The 23,756-nt window shown below is 45.4% G+C and overlaps 1 protein-coding gene across 2 annotated transcripts in view; it reads right to left on the bottom strand.

The window, feature by feature from the left end:
- Window positions 1–9,904: 9,904 nt before the first annotated feature.
- rab11fip3 (RAB11 family interacting protein 3 (class II)) overlaps window positions 9,905–23,756 on the bottom strand; it is a 45,128-nt gene continuing 31,276 nt past the window's right edge. The window contains exons 5-13 of one of the 2 annotated variants that reach the window (XM_071392218.1): window positions 21,959–22,162; window positions 19,783–19,920; window positions 18,593–18,628; window positions 18,299–18,392; window positions 17,653–17,897; window positions 16,054–16,135; window positions 15,610–15,747; window positions 14,976–15,272; window positions 9,905–14,102 (exon numbers count right to left, since the gene is read on the bottom strand). In XM_071392218.1, the coding sequence (XP_071248319.1) occupies window positions 13,989–14,102; window positions 14,976–15,272; window positions 15,610–15,747; window positions 16,054–16,135; window positions 17,653–17,897; window positions 18,299–18,392; window positions 18,593–18,628; window positions 19,783–19,920; window positions 21,959–22,162 (1,348 nt within the window). In that variant the 3' untranslated portion in view covers window positions 9,905–13,988. The remainder of the gene's footprint in view (window positions 14,103–14,975; window positions 15,273–15,609; window positions 15,748–16,053; window positions 16,136–17,652; window positions 17,898–18,298; window positions 18,393–18,592; window positions 18,629–19,782; window positions 19,921–21,958; window positions 22,163–23,756) is intronic. The other variant, XM_071392219.1, reaches the window with a different exon arrangement.

The raw sequence follows: 23,756 nt of genomic DNA, 5'->3' as shown, positions 1-23,756 counted from the left end.
TTGGTAACAAGTCAGAGTTTTAATTCAGACTTTTAATTTATTCTGAATGAACCTGAATTGAAAACATGAGTAAACATACTAGGTGCAACTTAGCATAAGCAATACTCAACATCTTTATTTGTACAGTGGTAGGCTACTTTGAACGATATAAAAATACATATACAATTATATGATAATATTGTACTGGTCATATAGAAACCTTAATATTGTACTAATGATTTTTTATTGTACAATCCTCTACCAGATTTGTGAAGTGGCCAAACTGGCCAAGAGGAATATGACTGCTGTACAAGGAATGATCCTTCACTCCAGTATCTCTCCTCCTCAGAACTCTGTCATGATGCCAAAGTACATCGATAAAAGACAGTACTGTGCAGCCGTCTTCATCGACCTGGCCAAGGCTTTCGACTCTGTCAGTCACCTCATTCTTATCGGCAGACTCAATAGCCTTGGCTTCTCAAATGACTGCCTCGCCTGGTTCACAAACTACTTCTCAGATAGAGTTTAGTGTGTCAAATCGGAGGGCCTGTTGTCCGGACCTCTGGCAGTCTCTATGGGGGTGCCACAGGGTTCAATTCTCGGGCCGACTCTTTTCTCTGTATATGTCAATGATGTCGCTCTTGCTGCGGGTGATTCTCTGATCCACCTCTACGCAGACGACACCATTCTGTAAACATCTGGCCCTTCTTTGGACACTGTGCTAACAAACCTCTAAACGAGCTTCAACGCCATACATCACACCTTCCGTGGCCTCCAACTGCTTTTAAATGCTAGTAAAACTAAGTGCATGCTCTTCAACCGATTGCTGCCTGCACCCTCCCGCCCGAATAGCATCACTAGTCTGGACGGTTCTGACCTAGAATATGTGGACAACTACAGATACCTAGGTGTCTGGTTAGACTGTAAACTCTCCTTCCAGACTCACATTAAGCATCTCCAATCCAAAATTAAATGTAGAATCGGCTTCCTATTTCGCAACAAAGCCTTCTTCACTCATGCCACCAAACATACCCTCGTAAAACTACAGATCCTTGACTTCGGCGATGTCATTTACAAAATAGCCCCCAACACCCTACTCAGCAAACTGGATGTAGTCTATCACAGTGCCATCTGTTTTATCACCAAAGCCACATATAATACCCACCACTGCAACCTGTATGCTCTCGTTGGCTGGCCCTCACTACATATCCTTCGCCAAACCCACTGGCTCCAGGTCATCTATAACTCTTCACTAGATAAAGCTCCGCCTTATCTCATCTCACTGGTCACCATAGCGACACCCACCCGTAGCACGCGCTCCAGCAGGTATATTGCACTGGTCATCCCCAAAGCAAACACTTCCTTTGGCCGCCTTTCCATCCAGTTCTCTGCTGCCAATGACTGGAACGAATTGCAAAAATCTCTGAAGCTGGAGTCTTATATCTCCCTCTCTAATTTTAAGCATCAGCTGTCTGAGCAGCTTACCGATCACTGTACCTGTACAAAGCCAATCTGTAAATAGCCCACCCAACTACCTCATCCCCATATTATTACTCACCTTCTTGCTTTTTTGCACCCCAGTATCTCTACTAGCACATCAATCCAAGATGGCGTAGTAGTCGGATGTGTCTTTGTCCTGTCTGTCCCGTGTAAATAGTATTCGTATTTTTCGTATACATTTCGTATATATTTTAATTTCGCTTTCCATCTAGGAACTGAATATACATTCCTACATTCCGCCTCACCCAATGTGGTACGGACCTGCTATTTTTTTTATACTTTAGAACCGTAACCCCAATCAGAAGCTAGCCAGATAACTAGCTACTAGCTAGTAGTCAGTTAGCCACTGCTGCGGTCTTCGCCCTTAACTCGGACACAGCCAGCTTCAATACCGGGCCAATACCTGCCAGTCTGCAAGCGCGATATCAACCCAGAGCATATAGGACTGCTTTTTCTCTACCACATCACCGGATTCCTGACACAAGCTCTGGACAATTACACCGTATTATCACAGCTAGCTAGCTGCAACCGAGTGGCTACTACTGGCTAACACCTCTGTCCCGAAGCAAGCACCAGTTAGCCTTGAGCTAGCCTCGAGCTAGGCCCATCTGCCGGCTAGCCGAAGAGGTCTACCAGCGAATTCTTGGGCTACAATACCTCTTTTGCCAATTGAACTGGACCTTTTTTTGCCGACACAGAGCCCTGCCAATCCATCACAACTGGTCTAAATCAGCTACAAGCTAATTTAGCAATTTTTTTGCCGCTGCTATTAGCTTTTACCTTCTGCACAGACACCAGCCCTGTTATTAGCCTGGATATTACTCACCAATTTACCAGCATCGGACTGTCTCTCGACAACAACGCCGGATTCCTGCCGTAATCCCTGAGCCACTACTTCTGATCCTCACAGCTAGCTTGCAGCTAGCGCAGTTAGCGCCACTGCCACGAAGCTAGCACCAGTTAGCAAACACAATTCTACAATTCACAACCTCTCTTTCGCCATTCGGCTTGGATTCTCTGGATTCTCTGTCGACACGACCACGTCTGAGCAGACCCCCTCCGTCTGAGCAGACCACCCCCCGGGCTACTAACTTTAAACGCCGCGTGCTAGCTTAGTGGAGGCCTCCCTGCTCCATCTACGGCTGCCCCCTGGACACTATGATCACTTGGCTACATAGCTGATGCATGCTTGACTGTCCATTAATTCACGGTACTCCATTCTGTTTATTTGTGTTTTATCTGCCGGCTCTGTGCTTTAACTCAGGATCTGTGTGTAGTTAATCCGACCCTCTCTGCCTAGTCGTCGCCATTTTTACCTGTTGTTGCTGTGTTAGACTAGCACCCTGTTATTGCTGCTGTTATCTTACCTGTTGTTTTAGCTAGCTCTCCCAATCAAGACCTGCAATCACTTTATGCCTTATTGTATGTCTCTCTCAAATATCAATATGCCTTGCATACTGTTGTTCAGGCTAGTTTTCATTATCATTGTTTTGGTTTGCAATGGACCCTGTAGTTCCACTCTCCGTACCTCTGATACCCCCTTTGTCCCACCCCCCACACATGCGGTGACCTCACCCATTGAGACCAGCATGTCCAGAGATACAACCTCTCTTATCATCACCCAGTGCCTGGGCTTGCCTCCGCTGTACCCGCGCCCCTCCATACCCCTGTCTGCACATTATGCCCAGAATCTATTCTACCACGCCCATAAATCTGCTCCTTTTATTCTTTGTCCCCAACGCTCTAGGCGACCAGTTTTGATAGCCTTTAGCCGCACCCTCATCCTACTACTCCTCTGTTCCTCGGGTGATGTGGAGGTAAACCCAGGCCCTGCATGTCCCCAGTCACCCTCATTTGTTGACTTCTGTGATCGAAAAAGCCTTGGCCTCATGCATGTCAACATCAGAAGCCTCCTCCCTAAGTTTGCCTTACTCACCGCTTTAGCACACTCTGCCAATCCTGATGTCCTTGCCGTGTCCGAATCCTGGCTTAGGAAGGCCACCAAAAATTCTGAGATTTCCATACCCAACTATAACACTTTCCGTCAAGATAGAACTGCCAAAGGGGGAGGAGTTGCAATCTACTGCAGAGATAGCCTGCAAAGTTCTGTCATACTTTCCAGGTCTATGCCCAAACAGTTCGAACTTCTAATTTTAAAAATGAATCTCTCCAGAAATAAGTCTCTCACTGTTGCCGCCTGCTACCGACCCCCCTCAGCTCCCAGCTGTGCCCTGGACACCATCTGTGAATTGATCGCTCCCCATCTAGCTTCAGAGTTTGTTCTGTTAGGTGACCTAAACTGGGATATGCTTAACACCCCGGCAGTCCTACAATCCAAGCTTGATGCCCTCAATCTCACACAAATCATCAAGGAACCCACCAGGTACAACCCTAAATCCGTAAACATGGGCACCCTAATAGACATTATCCTGACCAACCTGCCCTCCAAATACACCTCTGCTGTCTTCAATCAAGATCTCAGCGATCACTGCCTCATTGCCTGTATCCGCCACGGGTCCGCGGTCAAACGACCACCCCTCATCACTGTCAAACGCTCCCTAAAACACTTCTGCGAGCAGGCCTTTCTAATCGACCTGGCCCGGGTACCCTGGAAGGATATTGACCTCATCCCGTCAGTTGAGGATGCCTGGTCATTCTTTAAATGTTACTTCCTCACCATATTAGACAAGCATGCTCCGTTCAAAAAATGCAGAACCAAGAACAGATATAGCCCTTGGTTCACTCCAGACCTGACTGCCCTCGACCAGCACAAAAACATCCTGTGGCGAACTGCAATAGCATCGAAGAGCCCCCGCGATATGCAACTGTTCAGGGAAGTCAGGAACCAATACACGCAGTCAGTCAGGAAAGCAAAGGCCAGCTTTTTCAAGCAGAAATTCGCATCCTGTAGCTCTAACTCCAAAAAGTTCTGGGATACTGTAAAGTCCATGGAGAACAAGAGCACCTCCTCCCAGCTGCCCACTGCACTGAGGCTAGGTAACACGGTCACCACCGATAAATCCGTGATAATCGAAGACTTCAACAAGCATTTCTCAATGGCTGGCCATGCCTTCCTCCTGGCGACTCCAACCTTGGCCAACAGCCCCGCCCCCCCCGCTGCTACTCGCCCAAGCGTCCCCAGCTTCTCCTTTACCCAAATCCAGATAGCAGATGTTCTGAAAGAGCTGGAAAACCTGGACCCATACAAATCAGCTGGGCTTGACAATCTGGACCCCCTATTTCTGAAACTGTCCGCCGCCATTGTCGCACCCCCTATTACCAGCCTGTTCAACCTCTCCTTCGTATCATCTGAGATCCCCAAGGATTGGAAAGCTGCCGCGGTCATCCCCCTCTTCAAAGGGGGAGACACCCTGGACCCAAACTGTTACAGACCTATATCCTGCCTATCTAAGGTCTTCGAAAGCCAAGTCAACAAACAGATCACTGACCATCTCGAATCCCACCGTACCTTCTCCGCTGTGCAATCCGGTTTCCGAGCCGGTCACGGGTGCACCTCAGCCACGCTCAAGGTACTAAACGATATCATAACCGCCATCGATAAAAGACATTACTGTGCAGCCGTCTTCATCGACCTGGCCAAGGCTTTCGACTCTGTCAATCACCATATTCTTATCGGCAGACTCAGTAGCCTCGGTTTTTCTAATGACTGCCTTGCCTGGTTCACCAACTACTTTGCAGACAGAGTTCAGTGTGTCAAATCGGAGGGCATGTTGTCCGGTCCTCTGGCAGTCTCTATGGGGGTACCACAGGGTTCAATTCTCGGGCCGACTCTTTTCTCTGTATACATCAATGATGTTGCTCTTGCTGCGGGCGATTCCCTGATCCACCTCTACGCAGACGACACCATTCTATATACTTCCGGCCCTTCCTTGGACACTGTGCTATCTAACCTCCAAACGAGCTTCAATGCCATACAACACTCCTTCCGTGGCCTCCAACTGCTCTTAAACGCTAGTAAAACCAAATGCATGCTTTTCAACCGTTCGCTGCCTGCACCCGCACGCCCGACTAGCATCACCACCCTGGACGGTTCCGACCTAGAATATGTGGACATCTATAAGTACCTAGGTGTCTGGCTAGACTGCAAACTCTCCTTCCAGACTCATATCAAACATCTCCAATCCAAAATCAAATCAAGAATCGGCTTTCTATTCCGCAACAAAGCCTCCTTCACTCACGCCGCCAAACTTACCCTAGTAAAACTGACTATCCTACCGATCCTCGACTTCGGCGATGTCATCTACAAAATAGCTTCCAACACTCTACTCAGCAAACTGGATGCAGTTTATCACAGTGCCATTCGTTTTGTTACTAAAGCACCTTATACGACCCACCACTGCGACCTGTATGCCCTAGTCGGCTGGCCCTCGCTACATGTTCGTCGTCAGACCCACTGGCTCCAGGTCATCTACAAGGCTATGCTAGGTAAAGTGCCGCCTTATCTCAGTTCACTGGTCACGATGGCTACACCCACCCGCAGCACGCGCTCCAGCAGGTGCATCTCACTGATCATCCCTAAAGCTAAAACCTCATTTGGACGCCTTTCCTTCCAGTTCTCTGCTGCCTGCGACTGGAACGAATTGCAAAAATCTCTGAAGTTGGAGACTTTTATCTCCCTCAACAACTTTAAAAATCTGCTATCCGAGCAGCTAACCGATCGCTGCAGCTGTACATAGTCCATCTGTAAACTACCCACCCAATTTACCTACCTCACCCCCCATACTGCTTTTATTTATTTACTTTTCTGCTCTTTTGCACACCAGTATCTCTTCTTGCACATGATCATCTGATGATTTATCACTCCAGTGTTAATCTGCTAAATTGTAATTATTCGATTTATTGCCTACCTCATGCCTTTTGCACACATTGTATATAGATTCTCTTTTTTTCTACCATGTTATTGACTTGTTTATTGTTTACTCCATGTGTAACTCTGTGTTGTCTGTTCACACTGCTATGCTTTATCTTGGCCAGGTCGCAGTTGCAAATGAGAACTTGTTCTCAACTAGCCTACCTGGTTAAATAAAGGTGAAATAAAAAAAAATAAAAAAAATAAAATCATCTATCACTCCAGTATTAATGCTAAGTTGTAATTATTTTTCGCCTCTAGGGCCTATTTATTGCCTACCTCCCTACTCTTCTACATTTGCACACACTGTACATAGGTTTTTCTATTGTGTTATTGGCTGTACGTTTCTTTATGTGTAACTCTGTGTTGTTGTTTTTGTCGCACTGCTTTGCTTTATCTTGGCCAGGTCGCAGTTGTAAATGAGAACTTGTTCTCAACTGGCCTACCTGGTTAAATATTGGTGAAATAAAAAAATAAAAAACATACATCCTTGGGTTAATTTCCATGAACCGTTGGACTGTTAACCGCACACTGCCCAAGCCTATCCCAACCACAGGGACCACTGGTATACTGGAATACTTCTCACCATCATGACTTCCATCAGAGGACACACAGGCCCTATCTGTTCCAACATACGCTTGTCTGTGGTAACATAATCGGTGGTGGTGAGAATTGAGCCCCCTGATACTGTATGGTAGTGATCTCCATGGGACAGATTGCCCTACTGTTGCTCAGTATGAGAGGATGGTGTATAGCCAGTGAAGCTAAGACTGAGCTGTTTCCAGGGGGCATAGCCTTGTTGTGGGCTCTGGTAGTACATGTCCATAGCCTGCAGGTGGGGATGATGGGTTGGAGATGGAGGGGTCCAGTATTGAGAAGGCTGATAGTTTTTCAAAATGTAACCTTTATTTAACTAGGCAAGTCAGTTAAGAACAAATTCTTATTTACAATGATGGCCTAGGAACAGTGGTTTAACTGCCTTGTTCAGGGGCAGAATGACAGATTTGTAACTTGTCAGCTCGTGGATTCGAGCTAGCAACCTTTCAGTTACTGGCCCAACACTCTAACCGCTAGGCTACCTGCCACCCCATAGTGGGAAAAGGCAGGGACCTGGCTGGGGAGGTTCTGGTTCTTGGGATGGAGAGGGTATCCATAGGTCAGGGGAGTGGGTGATAGAGAATGAAAGGCTTCCTCTGGATTGAATGGGCAACACAAGAGAGAGCTAAGGTCAAGCCATTGTATTAGACAAAGTTGTTTTTTATTCAAAACTTAGACACAGTGCTTTCGGAGTATTCAGACCCCTTACCTTTTACCACATTTTGTTACGTTGTTATTCCTCATCAGTCTACACACAATACCCCATAATGACAAAGCAACATTTCTGCACATAAAAAAATAAAAAATAAACAGAAATACCTTATTTACATAAGTATTCAGACCCTTTGCTATGAGACTCGACATTGAGCTCAGGTGCATCCTGTTTCCATTGATCATCCTTGAGATGTTTCTGCAACTTGATTGGAGTCCACCTGTGGTAAATTCAATTGATTGTATATTATTGGAAAGGCACACCTGTCTATATAAGGTCCCACAGTTGACAGTGCATGTCAGAGCAAAAACCAAGCCATGAGGTCGAAGGAATTGTCCGTAGAGCTCCGAGACAGGATTATGTCGAAGCACAGTTCGGGAGAAGGGTACCAAAACATTTCTGCACCATTGAAGGTCCCCAAGAACATAGTGGCCTCCATCATTCTTAAATGGAAGAAGTTTGGAATCACCAAGACTCTTCCTAGAGATGGCTGCCCAGCCAAACTGAGCAATCGGGGGAGAAGGGCCTTGGTCAGGTCACCAAGAACACGATGGTCACTCTGACAGAGCTCCAGAGTTCCTCTGTGGAGATGGGACAACCTTCCAGAAGGACAATGATTTCTTCTCCATGAGAAACAAGATTGAAATCTTTGGCCTGAATGCCGAGCATCACGTCTGGAGGACACCTGGCACCATCCCTACGGTGAAGCACGATGGTGGCAACATCATGCTCTGGGGATGTTCTTCAGCGGCAGGGACTGGGAGACTAGTCAGGATCAAGGGAAAGATGAACGGAGCAAAGTACAGTGAGATCCTTGATGAAAACCAGGCTGGGGCAAAAGTTCACCTTCCAACAGGACAACAACCCTAAGCACACAGCCAAGACAACGCATGAGTGGCTTCGGGACAAGTCTCTAAATGTCCTTGAGTGGCCCAACCAGAGCCCGGACTTGAACCCAATCAAACATCTCTGGAGAGATCTGAAAATAGCTGTGCAGCGACACTCCCCATCCAACCTGACGGAGCTTGAGAGGATCTGCAGAGAAGAATGGGAGAAACTTCCCAAATACAGGTGTGCCAGGCTTGTAGCGTCATACCCAAGAACACTCAAGGCTGTAATCACTGCAAAAGGTGCTTCAACAAAGTACTGAGTAAAGGGTCGGAATACTTATGTAAAGGTGATACCAGTTTTATTTTTTATATATATTTGCAAAAATATTTAAAAAACAGTTTTTGCTTTGTCATTATGGGATATTGTGTGAAGATTGATGAGGGGGAAAAAACTATGTAATCAATTTTAGAATAAGGCTGTAACGTAACAAAATGTGGAAAAAGTCAAGGGGTCTGAATACTTTTCAAATGCACTGTATAGGCTACTATTAATCACCCTTTGCCCTCAGAACAGCCTCAATTTGTCTGGGCATGGCCTCTACAAGGTGTCAAAAGTGTTCCACAGGGATGCTGGCCCATGTTGCCTCCAATGCTTCCCACAATTGTGTCAAGTTGGCTGGATGTCCTTTGGGTGGTGGACCATTCTTGATACACATGGGAAACTTTGGAGCGTGAAAAAGCCAGCAGCGTTGAGGTTCTTGAAACAAACCAGTAAGCCTGGCACATACTACCATACCCCGTTCAAAGGCACTTAAATCTTTTGTTCATCCTCTGAATGGCGCGCATACACAATCCATGTCTCAATTGTCTCAAGACTTAGAAATCCTTCTTTAACCTGTCTCCTCCCTTTCATCTACACTGATGGAAGTGGATTTAACAAGTGACATCAATAAGGGACCATAGCCTTCACCTGATCAGTCTATGTCATTGAAAGAGCAGGTGTTCTTAATGTTTTGTACACTCAGTGTTTAGGCTGCTATAAATAACCCGTAGATTATACTGGGCAAATTTTAGAATGCCTGAACAATCTACTAAGGAACTGACAATTTCAGTTCTCCCTTGTCCTATAGAGGGACATTATTTTTTTAATCACTGGATTTGCAGCAATATGATGTAAGAAAATAGATTAGTGGTACAATCCTCCAATGAGCAGCAATCCAGGAAATATAATTGTCTACACCACAAATACTATTGGTCAAGACACTTCAAAGTACACTGCATTCTCTCTCCACGGAAACCACATTCTTATCACGGTTACAAGATACCACTGTGTCTTCATCATGCATGTCTTCATGTATGCAGTCTCTTGTATGCAAATGTGATGAGCAATATCATACGAAATAACGAGATCAAACAAAATATCATTTGATTTATTTTCTAATCTTACTTCATTGTTTTCTTTGACCTTTTTACAATGACTTGAAATTATAATTCCCCAAGAACAACAAGGATTACATCATTCAGATCTTCAAAGAAAAACATAGAGCAGTAAACAATACATTATCCTTCAGAATAAGAATAAACTTCAGTTGTACAAGTCTTGTTTCTACAATGTTCTCTTTTTTCCCTTCCCATTAATTTTAAATGGCAAGCCATGCACTACTATAGTAGTGATGTTTGTGCCTTGAGCAAAACTTTCTTTGGACATTGGAAGCTAGTGTGAGAGCAAAAAATTCACATACCATTTTATATACACATTTAAGTTTTTATAATTATAATTTAACAAACTGACAGTCACATACGGTCAGTCCTTTCCAAGGGCTCGTCATCAGGTTAGTAAGAGGGGAAATTATGAGAGAGAGGCACAGTGTTAAGACTAGCAGGCCAGTTTTTCAGGGCAGAGTTGGACTCAGCAATGATACTGAATTACTTTTCTGATGATAACGTTTTCAAAATTTCAGCAAAGAAGAGATTGTGAGCCGATAGTTAAAATTGTCAGTGAGAAGTAAAACTTCGGTTCTTTGGTCAGTTTTAAAATGATGTGGTTACAAAGAAATTGGAACGTGTTTAAAGTGCATTAGAGAATCCCATTGAATCAAGTTTAATGTCTGGACAGGACTCTGGTCTTAGTCTAATCAGTCAGCTAGCAATCATGCTAGTGTAAGTCTCACAACTAGCTGTCTAAACTACAGTAGACAGTCTGAAATAAAAAATAAACAAGGAATAAACAGAAAATATGGTAATCCTGCTGCTGTATCCATGTAAGATAGGGGAAGATATGTGGGAAGATATGTCTTACGGTTTCCTCCTAGTAATGCACCACTGGCTGCTGGGTACTGTAGTAGTAGATTGGCTGAAGCCTCTTGAGCCTCATATCTGCTGGGGAAAGCAACCTATTACACTCAAAGGCAGAATGACTTGAACCACTCACAGTTCAGCCCTCTGTGGGCTGGCTTTCTGAGGCCTCACTATCTGTCCCGAGGCATCAGGCGCAGTTCAACTCCACTGACCTCCACATGATATGGATCAGTGAACCGAATGATCGGTTTTAAAGATTCAGAAAGTGATATACAATAGTGATCAGTAGTTCTGTGCAGTGCCTGCTCTCAGCTGGGGCGATAACAGAGTTGGCATGTGTCACTGACGTTGACTACAATGACAATGCCCTTTAAGAGGCCACTGTCTGCAACCTCAGCATTACAGTGGATCACACTTGAGTTGGGTTGAAGTGGAATGACCTCACCATAAACAGACATTTTGAAGTGGTCAGACGAGACTGAAGCACGCCAGTGTTGTCAATTCAATGGGTGCTCAATGCAACACTTTTGAAATGTACTGTATGCTACCTTGAGTACAAGATATACATTTCAATCTAAAATAATCAAATATTTTTCTCAAATCAACAATTTCCCCTCGAGTAGCATTCAACAATTAAATCCACTGAATGCCAGTTTCCCTTGAGAATCCATAGATTCCAAAACTATTTACAAACTTTTCCCTCAAAAACAACTGCTATTAGAGAGAAACAACAGGGCAGAGATTGCAAAGTGAAATGTAGAATAAATATCTGGTTGTGATTCACAGAAGGGAGAAATTGACGTGTACGGGCTACATGCTAGAGCGGCATACACAAGACCCTCCCATGGGGGAGGATCATATTTTTCAGCAGAAGACCAAAAAGAAAATGAAGAAAAATTCAATTTTTTCCCCCCCTCAACTATAAAAATACCTAGAATCTAAAGGTTCGAAAAAATGACATGTACAAGTCGTTTACATCCAAGGCCATTTTCCATGGAGCGCTGAAGAGGAGAAAAGCGTGGTGACATACTGTAGCAAGAGTTTAATAGGTGGTGGAGGTGGCTGCGTTAGTTTTTTAGTATAGCTGCGTTGGTTGGTACAGTATACATTGCTGTTCATCCCTTTCACCCAGGGACAAACCACAAGCTGTCAGCAGTTCCAGCAAGTAAGAGTCAGCAACAGTGATATCCTTCAATATGTCCAGTATCTCAACAGTCTCAGGGAGTGCATTAGTGAATAGGCAGCACTGATGACGTGTATTAATAGTCTGCCATTCTCATTTCCTCTTGCTTACGTCCAGAAATGTGGCGAAAAGTTCCGGAAATTCAGATTGGTGCTTAGTCAACTGAGGCTCATACAGTAAAGAAGGGAGTTTTGTTTGGTTTGCTGACGTCTGTTTGTCCATGAAGTCTGTTCTTCTTCGTTCTCCACTGTTCTTCAGAACATTATTGCTTCATCTAAGTGTTAAACATGTTCTGCTCCTTTAAATCAAAAAGCTGTGAGAGTATCAACATGTAACCTCTTCAAAAAAAGGTCAGTTTTCAAATCAATTCAGCATTCTTAATTAATTCATATTGTTTTAAAACAATATATCGTCATATTAGGATTACATCCCTTCACAATAATTTGTAACTTTTATTTCTATTTCTTACAAACAATACTTTTTTTTGTCTAAACCCTCCCCCCAAAAATGAACCGATTCTATTCCTTCAATAAGACATGTCAAATTATTCAGCATTTTCTGTCTGAACATTTTTATGGAAAGTAAGTCACTTATCCAGTAAATGTTTTTGGTTACAAGCAGACCAGACATGTCCTTCCCACCGGATAAACTGGCTCCCTTTCACTTTCACTCAGCAAGGGTCCACTAAGGATCAGGTGGGTCAGTCACTCTATAAAGAACAACACTTCCCAGCGCACTCAGCTCAAATAAAAACAACATAGCAACATTTTCTCTCAATTTGATTTAGTTTCCAAGTTAGACCATCCAATTATTTCTTGTCAGTATGACCAACATTTATGTCAGTATTTGTCAGTTTTTAACTACCTCAAAGTCAGAGCTAACATTAAAAGGAATTGATGTGATGGAGAAGTGTTCTCGTATTGGAGTATTTAGCCCGCCTGACCCCCTAGGACTCTGTTTCATTGTAAAAACAAACGGAGATGCAGCAAACAATAAGCCACTCGGCTTCACTGTGGAGACATTGAGGCTCACAAGAATGAACATGTCATTCGTGTTACTACCATTGTAGTCAATCATGTTTAACCTTTTTTCAAAACAAAGTATTGCAAGCAACACAAAATAACGTAAAACACACATACACAAATGCATGCACTCACACACACACACACTAACCCTCAGGGCATTTCTTGTCCTCTACCCCAGGAACTGTCCCTCACCTGGGTTGCGTTAACTCACACTGGGAATATAATCCAAGTCAAAAGTCAAACCAGGATAAAGACTTACACTGCAAACGTGACACGGTTTATGTAGTAGGTGGCACCGCAAGTCTGTGTTCAAGAGAGCAGCCAGGGTCAACTTCATCTGACCTCGTCCCCTGTCCAGTGCTACATACGGTTTAAACGTGGATTAAACACGGTTCAGTCCGATACAGGAGAACGCTCCCAAACACCCCAGGAGTTCATTTACTGAGCTCATGGTGAAAGATGGTATCGGCTGATATGTAGTGCAAGGACAATACATTTTAGAATCATGCTAGCATTGGTGCTCATAAGATTTCATTGCCAAAAAGATATTTAAGGGGACAGTGACACGTTAACCAGGTCTTCCATGGATTCCAAGAGTTCCTCAGAGAAAACACATTTGCACACACAACCTCAGACACACAAGGAAAACTCAGGTCCCTCTACCCAAATGCAGGGAAGTCATTAGAACCAAAGCCTACTGTATACAGGGGGAACAGACACACAAAGCAAAGCTCAAATCCCAGGGATGTTAAACCATGTAGCTTATTTTTTCATAGACAACAGCCACCAACAGTGACCAAAAAATAAATCTTCTTTAATCTTCTTTAACGGTAATTGGAGTACTTTTTCCCCACCTAATATAGTTCAATAGGTATTGCTCTCTCTGTGGCCAGTCTCAGTAGCCAGTCTTTAAGTGTTTAGCCAGTCTCTCCTAGTATGGCAGTCCAGCGAGGCGGAGAGGCCGCCGGGCTGCCCTACTCCAAGACGAACACCTCTACTTGACTTCCAGCATGGAGGGGTTGGACTCCATGATGGCCACGATGATGCGGTCGATGTAGTCCTGTAGTCGGAAGTTGACGTCCTCCTGCTTGCGGATGGCCTCCATCAACTGCAAAAAAACCAAAAACATATCTAATGTTTACAAGGATAGTAACTTATTGAGACCTTTTCATTTGCACTGAAGAATTATTCAAGATGGTAAAACGGCACAACAAGATATACAATACAGAGTTCAGCAATAAACATGAAAGATTCAGAATTGTGATGGGGCCGCCATCTGGGCACCAACAGTCTTAAGAAATGTATTTTATTCCACCTTTAATCATCAAGGTTAAAAGGGGAATACCTAGTCAGTTGTACAACTGAATGCCTTCAACTGAAATGTGTATTCGGCATTTAACCCAACCCCTCTGAATCAGAGAGGTGCGGGGGGCTGCCTTAATCGTTAGTCTCACTAACCACGTTTCTATCCAATGGCAGTAGAAACGCTTTGATGCACAAACATTGATTTAATAACCATAATATCGAAGCAAACTTGGGAGACACGCGATGACGTGTGGTCCTCCCACTACGACGCGGGAAATCATGCAGTTTATTAGGCTACAGATGAAATAAGTTATGATGAACTTCACAGGGTGGTGAAAGTGCACCGTGATGAGCTTGATGCTGCTTTCCAATAAATACTGAGGGTCTTATTCTGGTGACTTGAAGATCGATGCTTGGCTGCCATTTGACAAATTAAAATAATCTCGCTCTGTCCTTTTGCCCATAATAATCTCCTCATGTAGGCTATACCTGCACTGCATCTGCCAGCTGTGTGTACAAACTTTTGACTGGTACTGTATATTTATGGCCTGTACATTTTTGGCCTTCTCTGTATATCTATGGCCTTATATCTATGCTTAGCCTTCTCTGTAAATCTACGGCATGTACATCTATGTATATCTACTGTTTACATGTATCTATCTATATTGTGACTCACCTCTCCCCGGGACACAGAGTTGATCTCGGCAGCCAGCGACTCGGAGAAGGAGGCCGTCACCAGGTTCTTGGCTCCCTGGATGCTCAGGTTGATGATCTGGCCGTTCAGCTCATCGTTCTGCTCCTTCAGACTGCGGTTGTCCTGCTTGAGGCGTCGGATCTCCTGCTCCAACTCGGCCTCGCGGGTGCGGCTCTGGTACTCCTGCAGCCCGGCACTGGGAGAGCGTCCTCTCCTAGCCTCTGCCTCCAGCTTGTACAACTGCAGGTGCTCCAACTGCTTCCGCAGGTCCTCAATCAGCTGGTGGAGGGAGAGAGGGGGGGGATAGGAGAGAGAGAGAAAGACCGCTGTTAGAGAGCAATACCGCAATAGTCTATTCTGCAAGAGCAACTATTCACCAACCGTTGGAGGGGTAGGTTGAAAAATAGATTTAAAAAAATATTATTTTAAAAAAAATTTTTTTTTATACATATGTTCTACCCAGCAGCAGAGAAATAAAGAAAAGCGAAAAGGACCCCTACTCATCGACAGACCAAAACTAAACGACGGACAGGATATCCCTCCACATTTGACGTGCATTCAGAGTCAGACGGACGTACAGTTTGCGATGTACAGGTGTCACCTCGTGACCTCTCACCTCCTGCGTGTGCTCCTTTTCCTTCTGGTTCTGGTGGCGCTCGTGGGTCAGCTTGTCGGTAGTCTTCCTCCGGGTTTCCAGCTCCTCGTTCAGCCGCTCCGTCACGTCCTCCACCTCGTCTTCCAGCTTCCTCTTCTCCTGATAGGCAAACGAGAAGGAGGAGGAATGAGAGATAATAGGAGAAATACATAGACATGGTATGGGAGGGAAGAGAAAGGATAGATGAGTGGGAGGGAAGGAAACTTGGGAAATGGGGGTTGAGGTAGATGGAAAGAAGAGGTGAATGAGAGGAGAGGTAAATAGACAAGGGATTGGAGGGAACAGAAAGGAGATGGGGAAGAGAAGGAAACTGGAGGTGATAGGGAGGTGAATGAAGAAGAAAGGGAGGAGTAGGAAGAGGGGAAGAAAGACGAGGAGGAGGAGGAGAGAAGACAGTGCTCTTACCTCCTCTAGTCTCTCGATGTTGGCGCGGTAACAGGGCACACAGGATTTCAGCTCACTGTTCTCCTCATCCAGCTGCTGCAGCCTAGGGCAGAAAACTGCGCAGTTAAATTACATTCACCAATGCTAGAGCCACGGTACACAACACAATTGACAAAACCAATTCAATCTATTCAAATCATTCATTCAACAAATTAAATGAACATTCTGTTCCACACACTGGCACATTCACAGCTGAGCAGATACAGTACAGTACAACTGACCTAGCCTGACGACTCACACTCCATTCTTCCGCTGCTCTGTGGTTCGCGACATGCTTTAGTCTGAGACTGCCATCATTGAAGCCGTTTGTGGTGACGAGGGGCACGAGGGGTGTTGTACAAAACAAAGTCATCAGAGATTGGATCGTCTCTAACCAATCAACTATCAAAGCCACCGCTTCAACCACGTGTTCTTGCTCTGGCCCAACCCATCGGTTTCTGGACCAATCAGACGGCCCCGAATGCGTTCGCATTTGGTGAAGGGTCAGGGAAGTACTCAGATCCAGATTCATTGCGGAGAAGAAACTAACGTCCGTGGGCGTGGCCTTTGGCCAAAGCAAGGAGTCTGGTTAGTCAGGCAACAACTGACCTGCTGTGACACCTACATGTAACTGTCAAAATAAAGGAAACACCAACATAAAGTATCTTAATAAGGAGTTGGACCACCACGAGCCGTCAGAACAGCTTCAGTGAGCCTTGGCATAGATTCTACAAGTGTCTGAAACTCTATTGGAGGGATGCAACACCATTCTTCCATGAGAAATTCCATAATTTGTTTTTTGTTGATGGTGGTGGAAAATGTTCTCAGGTGCTGCTCCATAATCTCCCATAAGTGTTCAATTGTGTTGAGATCTGGTGACTGAGACGGCCATAGCATATGGTTTACATCGTTTTCATGCTCATCAAACCATTCACTGACCACTCGGTGCCTGTGGATGGGGGAATTGCCATCTTGGAAGAGACCACTTCCATCAGGATAAAAATGATTCACCATAGGTTGAAGGTGATCACTCAGAATGGCAGTGTATTTACCTTGCCCTCTATGGGGTTGAGTGGACCTAAACCATGCCAGGAAAATGCACCCGATAACAGTGCTGCCAGAACCCTCATTTACTCAAGTGTTCCCTTTATTTTGGCAGCTATCTGTTACACGTCTACTCTACTGAGAAACAGCTTTGGGTTCAAGGGCTTTGGGAGGGTGGTCCTGGGGCCACCCCTGGGTGCACAGTTTTTGCCCTGGCACTACACAGCTGATTCAAATAACCAACTCATCATCAAGCTTTGATGATTTGAATCAGCTGTAAACCAGTAGGTGTCAGTGAAGCCCCACAATGTCACTGACCGACGCAATCATTGGAGCAGTGTTGACAATCACAGCCTCTAAAGGCCTATGTACCAGGCACACCTGCTGGCCACCCTTGCTACAGTCACACACACACTCTCTCTCTCTCACGCACACACACACAAGTACCTGGGCAGAGCTGAGGATGCTACACACAGGATGCTAACCACTCTCCTCGTCTTACTGGACACGCACACCACACACCCACCCCCCACATACCTAGCCTGCAGGTTCTCCAGCTCCAGGCCCCTCTCCCGCTCCAGCTTGGTGAGGGCGTCCTTGTGGCGGCGGGTCTCCTGGTGCAGGTGGTCCTCGGCGCGGAGCTCTTGCTCCTTGAGCTGCTCCTCCAGGGCGTTGGCCCGGTGCACCAGCTGCAGGTTCTCCTGGCGAAGGCGCGCGTGCTGCTCCCCGCTGGCCTCCGAGTCCTTCTCTAGCTCCGCCACGCGACGCTCCAGCAGGAGCACCTGGGAGGTGGACGGGGTGAGGGTTAGCACAGAACAGTGTTGTTTATTACGATCTCTTTAAGCCCACAATGGGCGGGGGGGGGCTACAAGTGGCACTACACTGTGTAGAATTGACCGGTGCTTTGTTGCATTTAAATGATGCTATTGAGAACTGGATGCTATTTTTATTTTATGTTCAGTGGTTTCAAGTTTTAATGTCAAATGCACAGGTACAGTGAAATGCCTTTCTTGCAAGCTCTAAACCCAACAATGCAAGTGTAATACTGTGTATCATACACTGCATGTGTTGTTTGACGCTGAACTCTTTCCTTTACATTGACATACAGTGCTGCATAATGCTGTTCGACACTGTTGATAAACTCGGTATGATGCCGTATAATCTTATGATGTTGAACTCTGACCTTGTCAGTGATGTCGGTGTCAGCCAGGTCCAGTATGTCCCGGGACAGCTCACTCATGCTGTCCAGCGTCATGGAGCTGTTCTGGAGGAGGTGTCTGAAACACCAGGGAGAAGAAATAAACGTTTGTGATAAAGAAAGCAGCTCAAAACGGTTCCGTCCTGGAAAACTTTCACTTTACAATTTCACGACAAGTCAAGATAGCTAGTTGTGTTTGTCAAAATCCACCATATTTTCACGTTCAATCTAAAAAATAATTTTCTACTGAATTGATTAAACCAACTCATTTTGACCTACCGTGCTACTTTCTTGCTGGACAGCCTCTTGCTGGAGCTGAACGGGAGGGATAGAACAACAGAAAACCAGTCACGAAGGGAGAAAAGACAGATGAAAGAGACAACGTCTGTCTCTTGGTGTCCTTCCTCCCCACCCCCGCATCCCTCGCTCCAAAAAGCAGAGGGATAAAGAGGTTGTCATACCGGGAGCATAGGATCCTAATGTAAGGTACATGTTCATATGCACATCTGCAGACACGCCACAGCAATAAAACACACACACATGCGCATTTGAAATGCAACCGAAAACAAAAATGCATGTTTTTTATTGGACTGGTCTAGGAGGTAGGCCTAGTCACTCCCCGTTTCAGTCCATTTTCATCCGTTTGGTGTCTAATGAACACAACCCAGACACAAAAGCATGTGTATCAGTTAAAAAGGTTGGTTTTTCCATCAGCATTCATGCTTGAACAGGTACAAGATGATTCAATCCATTTGTAAGGTTGTAATAGAGTGAGTACTTTAAATGGAATATGAGAGCAATGATATAAGCCATGCATCACTGACAATGACGTCAATTACCTGGAAGTTAATTCAGGTGTAGCATATTTTTGTTGTTGTTGTTGCAACGTTTGTCACTGCACACATGGAATTGTTTCCATGACCTTGACAGGATGCGAGATATGTATGCATGGAACTCATAAATCATGCAATGATACGAGCAATGGGAACTCTGGGCAGACCTTCTGTTGGCCACCTGGCACCAACAGCTAGAGCAAAGCGCGGCGGTCCACCAAACTCACCTTTACCAACATCGATTATGAACCTTAGAAACCTTATTTATAACGCCACAGTACAGACACCATGAGCAAGCTTGAGTTTGAGTGAGAGGTTCTCCCCAAAGCCGAGTCGAACCAAGCACTGACGTTGTCAACACACCGCAACTCACACACAAACGTGCACTGAAGAGTCAAGATGAGTGGAGTGGAGATGTGTGTGACGACCTATTCAAAAACATACGCACAAACGCTGTCAAACTCTGTGCACGTGTCCGTCTGTTTGACAGTATTAAACACAACACACCTGTGTGCATCTTACAAACCGAACACAACAGGACAGCACACGCACAGAGAGCGAGAGCAGTGTGTGTTATCTAGTCAACACGGCAATACACACACACGGGATAACCTTAGTGGTGGTGGAGAATGTTACCTATTCATCTCTAGGAAATTGAGGCGAGTGGAGAGGTCCTCTAGGCGAGAGATTTGTTTGTGACATTGGTTACAGAAAAAGTCCAGCGCCTCCTCCCTGAGGAAGCTCTGAAAGCTGGCAGGGAGAGTAGTGGGGGTGCTGGGGAGAGAAAGAGAGGAGGAAAGGAGGAGAAGGGGAGTGAGTGATGGAAAAGGGAGGTGCACCGTGATGGAGAAGAGGAAGCGTCGGGGATCAAGAGTGCAGGATCATGAGAGTTTGTGAAAAGTGAAACTTTGTGAGTAATTGAGCTGTGTGGGGGTAAACTGAAAGGATGGACTCCGTCTAAGAGCGCTGTTCCAACCAAGGGTTCATCCTGTCACTTCAACAAAAGGGCTACTGTCATGGGGAACACTTTTATCTGTACATTCATGTATTACTTTAGTGACTTGGCTCCGAGGAGCTGCAGTGAGGTTCATATTCAGTTCACTATAACTAGCACACAAACAAACATCAATAGTTAACTGGAGTGTGTGTGGCCGCCGCAGCCTCTCCTCACGTCACCTTTTCTGGCTGATTATTTATTCAGAAGAGTGCGCCTCTGTATGCGTGGCGTGTGCGTCGATTCCTGTATGCATGGCGTGTGCGTCGATTCCTGTATGCATGGCGTGTGTGTCTCGAGGTGGTCATAGGTTCCTGAGAATCACTGCTGTGCTGTCTCAGGCATGTTCTGCTGGCTGGCCTGTAGTGAAGGACACTTATGTGAAGTAATAGCTGCAGTAGGGTTTGTGTGTAGCAGTAGTAGTGATGCAGAAGTGTGGGTTTGTAGACAGAGTGGCAGTGAAGCAGCAGTGTAACATCTAGGTGTGTGTGTGTAGTAAGATGAGGAAAGTGGTTAGCATCCTGTGCGTACAGAGGAGTGTGTTTACACACAGCAGTGTGGAGAGGGTCAGAGAAATTTTACACTTCAGCTCTGATCAGTAGTAAGTCTCTCGGCCTCACCGCCTACACTACTGCTGCACTAACCACAATGCTCCTGCAACACACTATGAATCACAATGGCTTCATTCAAATTGCCTTAGTGCCCACTCATTCTAGTTGGAAGGAATTTACGGTTGTACGGTTGACTTACAGAGGGAGGGAAAGGTTTAGAATTACTGGTAACTTGGAAGGAATCATTAAAGCCAATCCATTTAGGTCGGCTTATTTCCATATTGTGACCGAGAAAAACCTAGGCAGTTAGCTGGCTAAGAATTTGCAGGCATGAAAGATAGGGAAAAATATCACCCAAATGGGAATTACGCATTATCCGGCTTAGGGTCTCTGATGAAAACAGAGTGTAGGAGAAGGAGGGGGTGGAGCGACTGCAGAAAAAGAGGAGAGGAAGTGCTCAGGAGTGTTCAGGCGGAGCAGTACTGTGTCAGAAGCAAGAGAGAGGGGAGTGAGTGATCAGGTGATGTGAATGTGAGAACGACTTAACACAGTCCATACTGGCCGGCTCGAACGCCAGCTTTGTTAGAGAGCCTATGGAAAGCCTGTAACTCTCCGTTTTGGCTGAATTCCATTCAATAAACACGCTTGGTTATGTCTCCCCTTGATGACTGGATATGTGTAAGTGTATGGTGTGCAGTAGCTCTAAAGAGTAAGCAGCAACAGGAAGAGTTGTAGTAAGTGAACTTTGCCCTTGTTCCCTTTTACCTCGCCCTTCAGGAGCAGGAGTCAGTGGGGGTGGACTGGAAAGGAAAGTCTCCAGAGAGTTCTTATCCATGTTTGACCTCCAGTCTTTCCAAACATACAGACAGTCAGTCTTGTTATAACAGCACCAGGGAAAGTTGTGGCTAGGACACTGCAGCTGAGAATGTAGCTGGGAATGTGCCACCACCATTTCCAGACTAAATCCACCCTGCTACTCTATCCAGCAAGACAACACGTTCCCTGACAGGAGCCAATGATGAAGACTACCAACAACTGCACTGTGTGTTTGACTTTAGAGACGATACACTAGGATAAAGTAATGTTATTGTTGGTAACAATGTGGCAGCTACTGTGGGTGACCTTCATCCGACACGCCAGAGTTTTGAACTGATTTGTGGCACTTTAAAACATAGCAGTTGTGTCGTATATGAACGTGTAGGCTGTCACAGTCTTACTTTGAGTGCTAAGTATGACCCTGGCTGCTGTTCTTTAGGGTGGCCCGTACCTGGGAGAGAGTAGCAGGGAGGAGCAGTTGCTCTGGTTGGGGGTCTGGAGGTGGGATGAGTCCCCCTCTCCCTCGGTTCCCTCCTCGGTGGTGTCCAGCAGCAGCTCCGAGGTGTTGCTCTCCCCAAAGTCCTCAAAATGTTCCTCATCCCCGCCAATCACTGTCACGAGGGTGTGGCTGTGCAACTCAGAGCTTAGGGAGAACCTGAAGGAGAGAGAAAAGAGGGATGATTGTGTATAAAACAGAGTGAGAGAGAAAGAAACATAGGAGGAAGAATACCCCTTCAGGTACACACACAGGAATTGCATATAGCCACGTTCACTGGGGTATTTTTCTACATTTACCCAACTTTGTGACTGTATTGGTGTCTGTATCAATGGTGCCTCAGGGGTGGAAATGCCAACAAAAATCTTCAATTTACCTACTCATGGTTTGTGGTTCTATGCCTGTATGTGCGTTTGTTCCTTACATTGTGTACAAACTCATTTACGGGCTAAAGTTAGGGCTAGGGCTTAGTTTCTACACCTGACTATCTCTGTTTATCACTTCACTGTAAAAACAGATCTGGGTTTCCTTCACCAACAGACCACGGAGGCATCGTTTCCGTAACGCGGACAATCTATTTTAACACGGCTTCAACCAAATTAGAAGCGCTCAACTATTACAGTACGAGTGTGGATATGTTCCAAGTTCTATATGTAGACTTTAGCACACAGTTTGTGTTGAACTGCGATGCCTTGAAAGCAACTAGCCTAAATCCAACAAATAGAATATTTGGCATCCCAGATTAAGACAGCCCTACAAAGCCCCCGGCAATCTGGACAAGTTCTAAAATCAGTTGTCTTTAAGGGTAATCTGATAATTCATTAATCCCACAGACTCGTTAGTCAAGATGAAGCACATTTAATGTTCGTGGTCCACCGGCAATATACATCTGATGTCTAGCTACACTCGCTGCATGAGAGTGGAGCTTTCACTGGGTTCTATGTAGGGTAAGCTTAAGGGGTGACATTAATTGAGAAGAGACAGGGCGAAGCTTCTCGTCAAGTTAAAATTAGCAGGCAAATTTTCACACAAATACATGGAAAGCTAAAGTTAGCCATGTTTAGCCACCAAAATAGACATGCTTGGCTGGTCTGCGACGGCTAAATTGGTAGGTTCACCTGAGTTCAGATGATATACAGTACAGTGGCCCTGCTTTCTGTAACAAGAAAGGGTATTAGATAGCCAGACTTTCCTTTGTACCCCAACAGGACATGAAGGGTGGCTGGATTGTAGCTACATACACACAGGATATACACCTCAGTACCATTCCAAGGGTTGCTGTCATCCAATGACAAAGCCTAGTTCTATTTCTTGTGTTTACACATACAGAGTCAACAGACTTTTAACCCACTCAATCCTACCTTAAAATTCACTTTACGCTAACCACCGACAGGGTAGCCTGCACTTAGACACTGATCAACTTCAGATACACTTCAGCCTCTCAACCCAACATTAAAAAACAATTAACACTGACTCAGCACAACGCACAACACCCTAACACTTGAACACTTTAGCATAGCACTCAAAATCTCAACCTCAATACATTTGACTCGCAACCCAACATTCGGACCCACTTACCCACTACTCAGCCCAACACTGAGGTCCCTAGTAAGGTCCCGCACATGGAGGGCAGGTGAGGAGAGAGACCGCATCTTTAAACGCCGTCCACTGCCCCCACGTCTCAACCTCGGAGCAACTGGAGACAGACGACCTCCAGTCAACCAGAGCGGAATCCTGAATGCTCACTGGTTAC

This window comes from Salvelinus alpinus, chromosome 3 (assembly GCF_045679555.1).
Source record: "Salvelinus alpinus chromosome 3, SLU_Salpinus.1, whole genome shotgun sequence".
Classification (NCBI taxonomy): Eukaryota; Metazoa; Chordata; class Actinopteri; order Salmoniformes; family Salmonidae; genus Salvelinus; species Salvelinus alpinus.
Note: the sequence above shows the minus strand (reverse complement) of the source record. Positions and strands in the feature narration are given on the sequence as shown.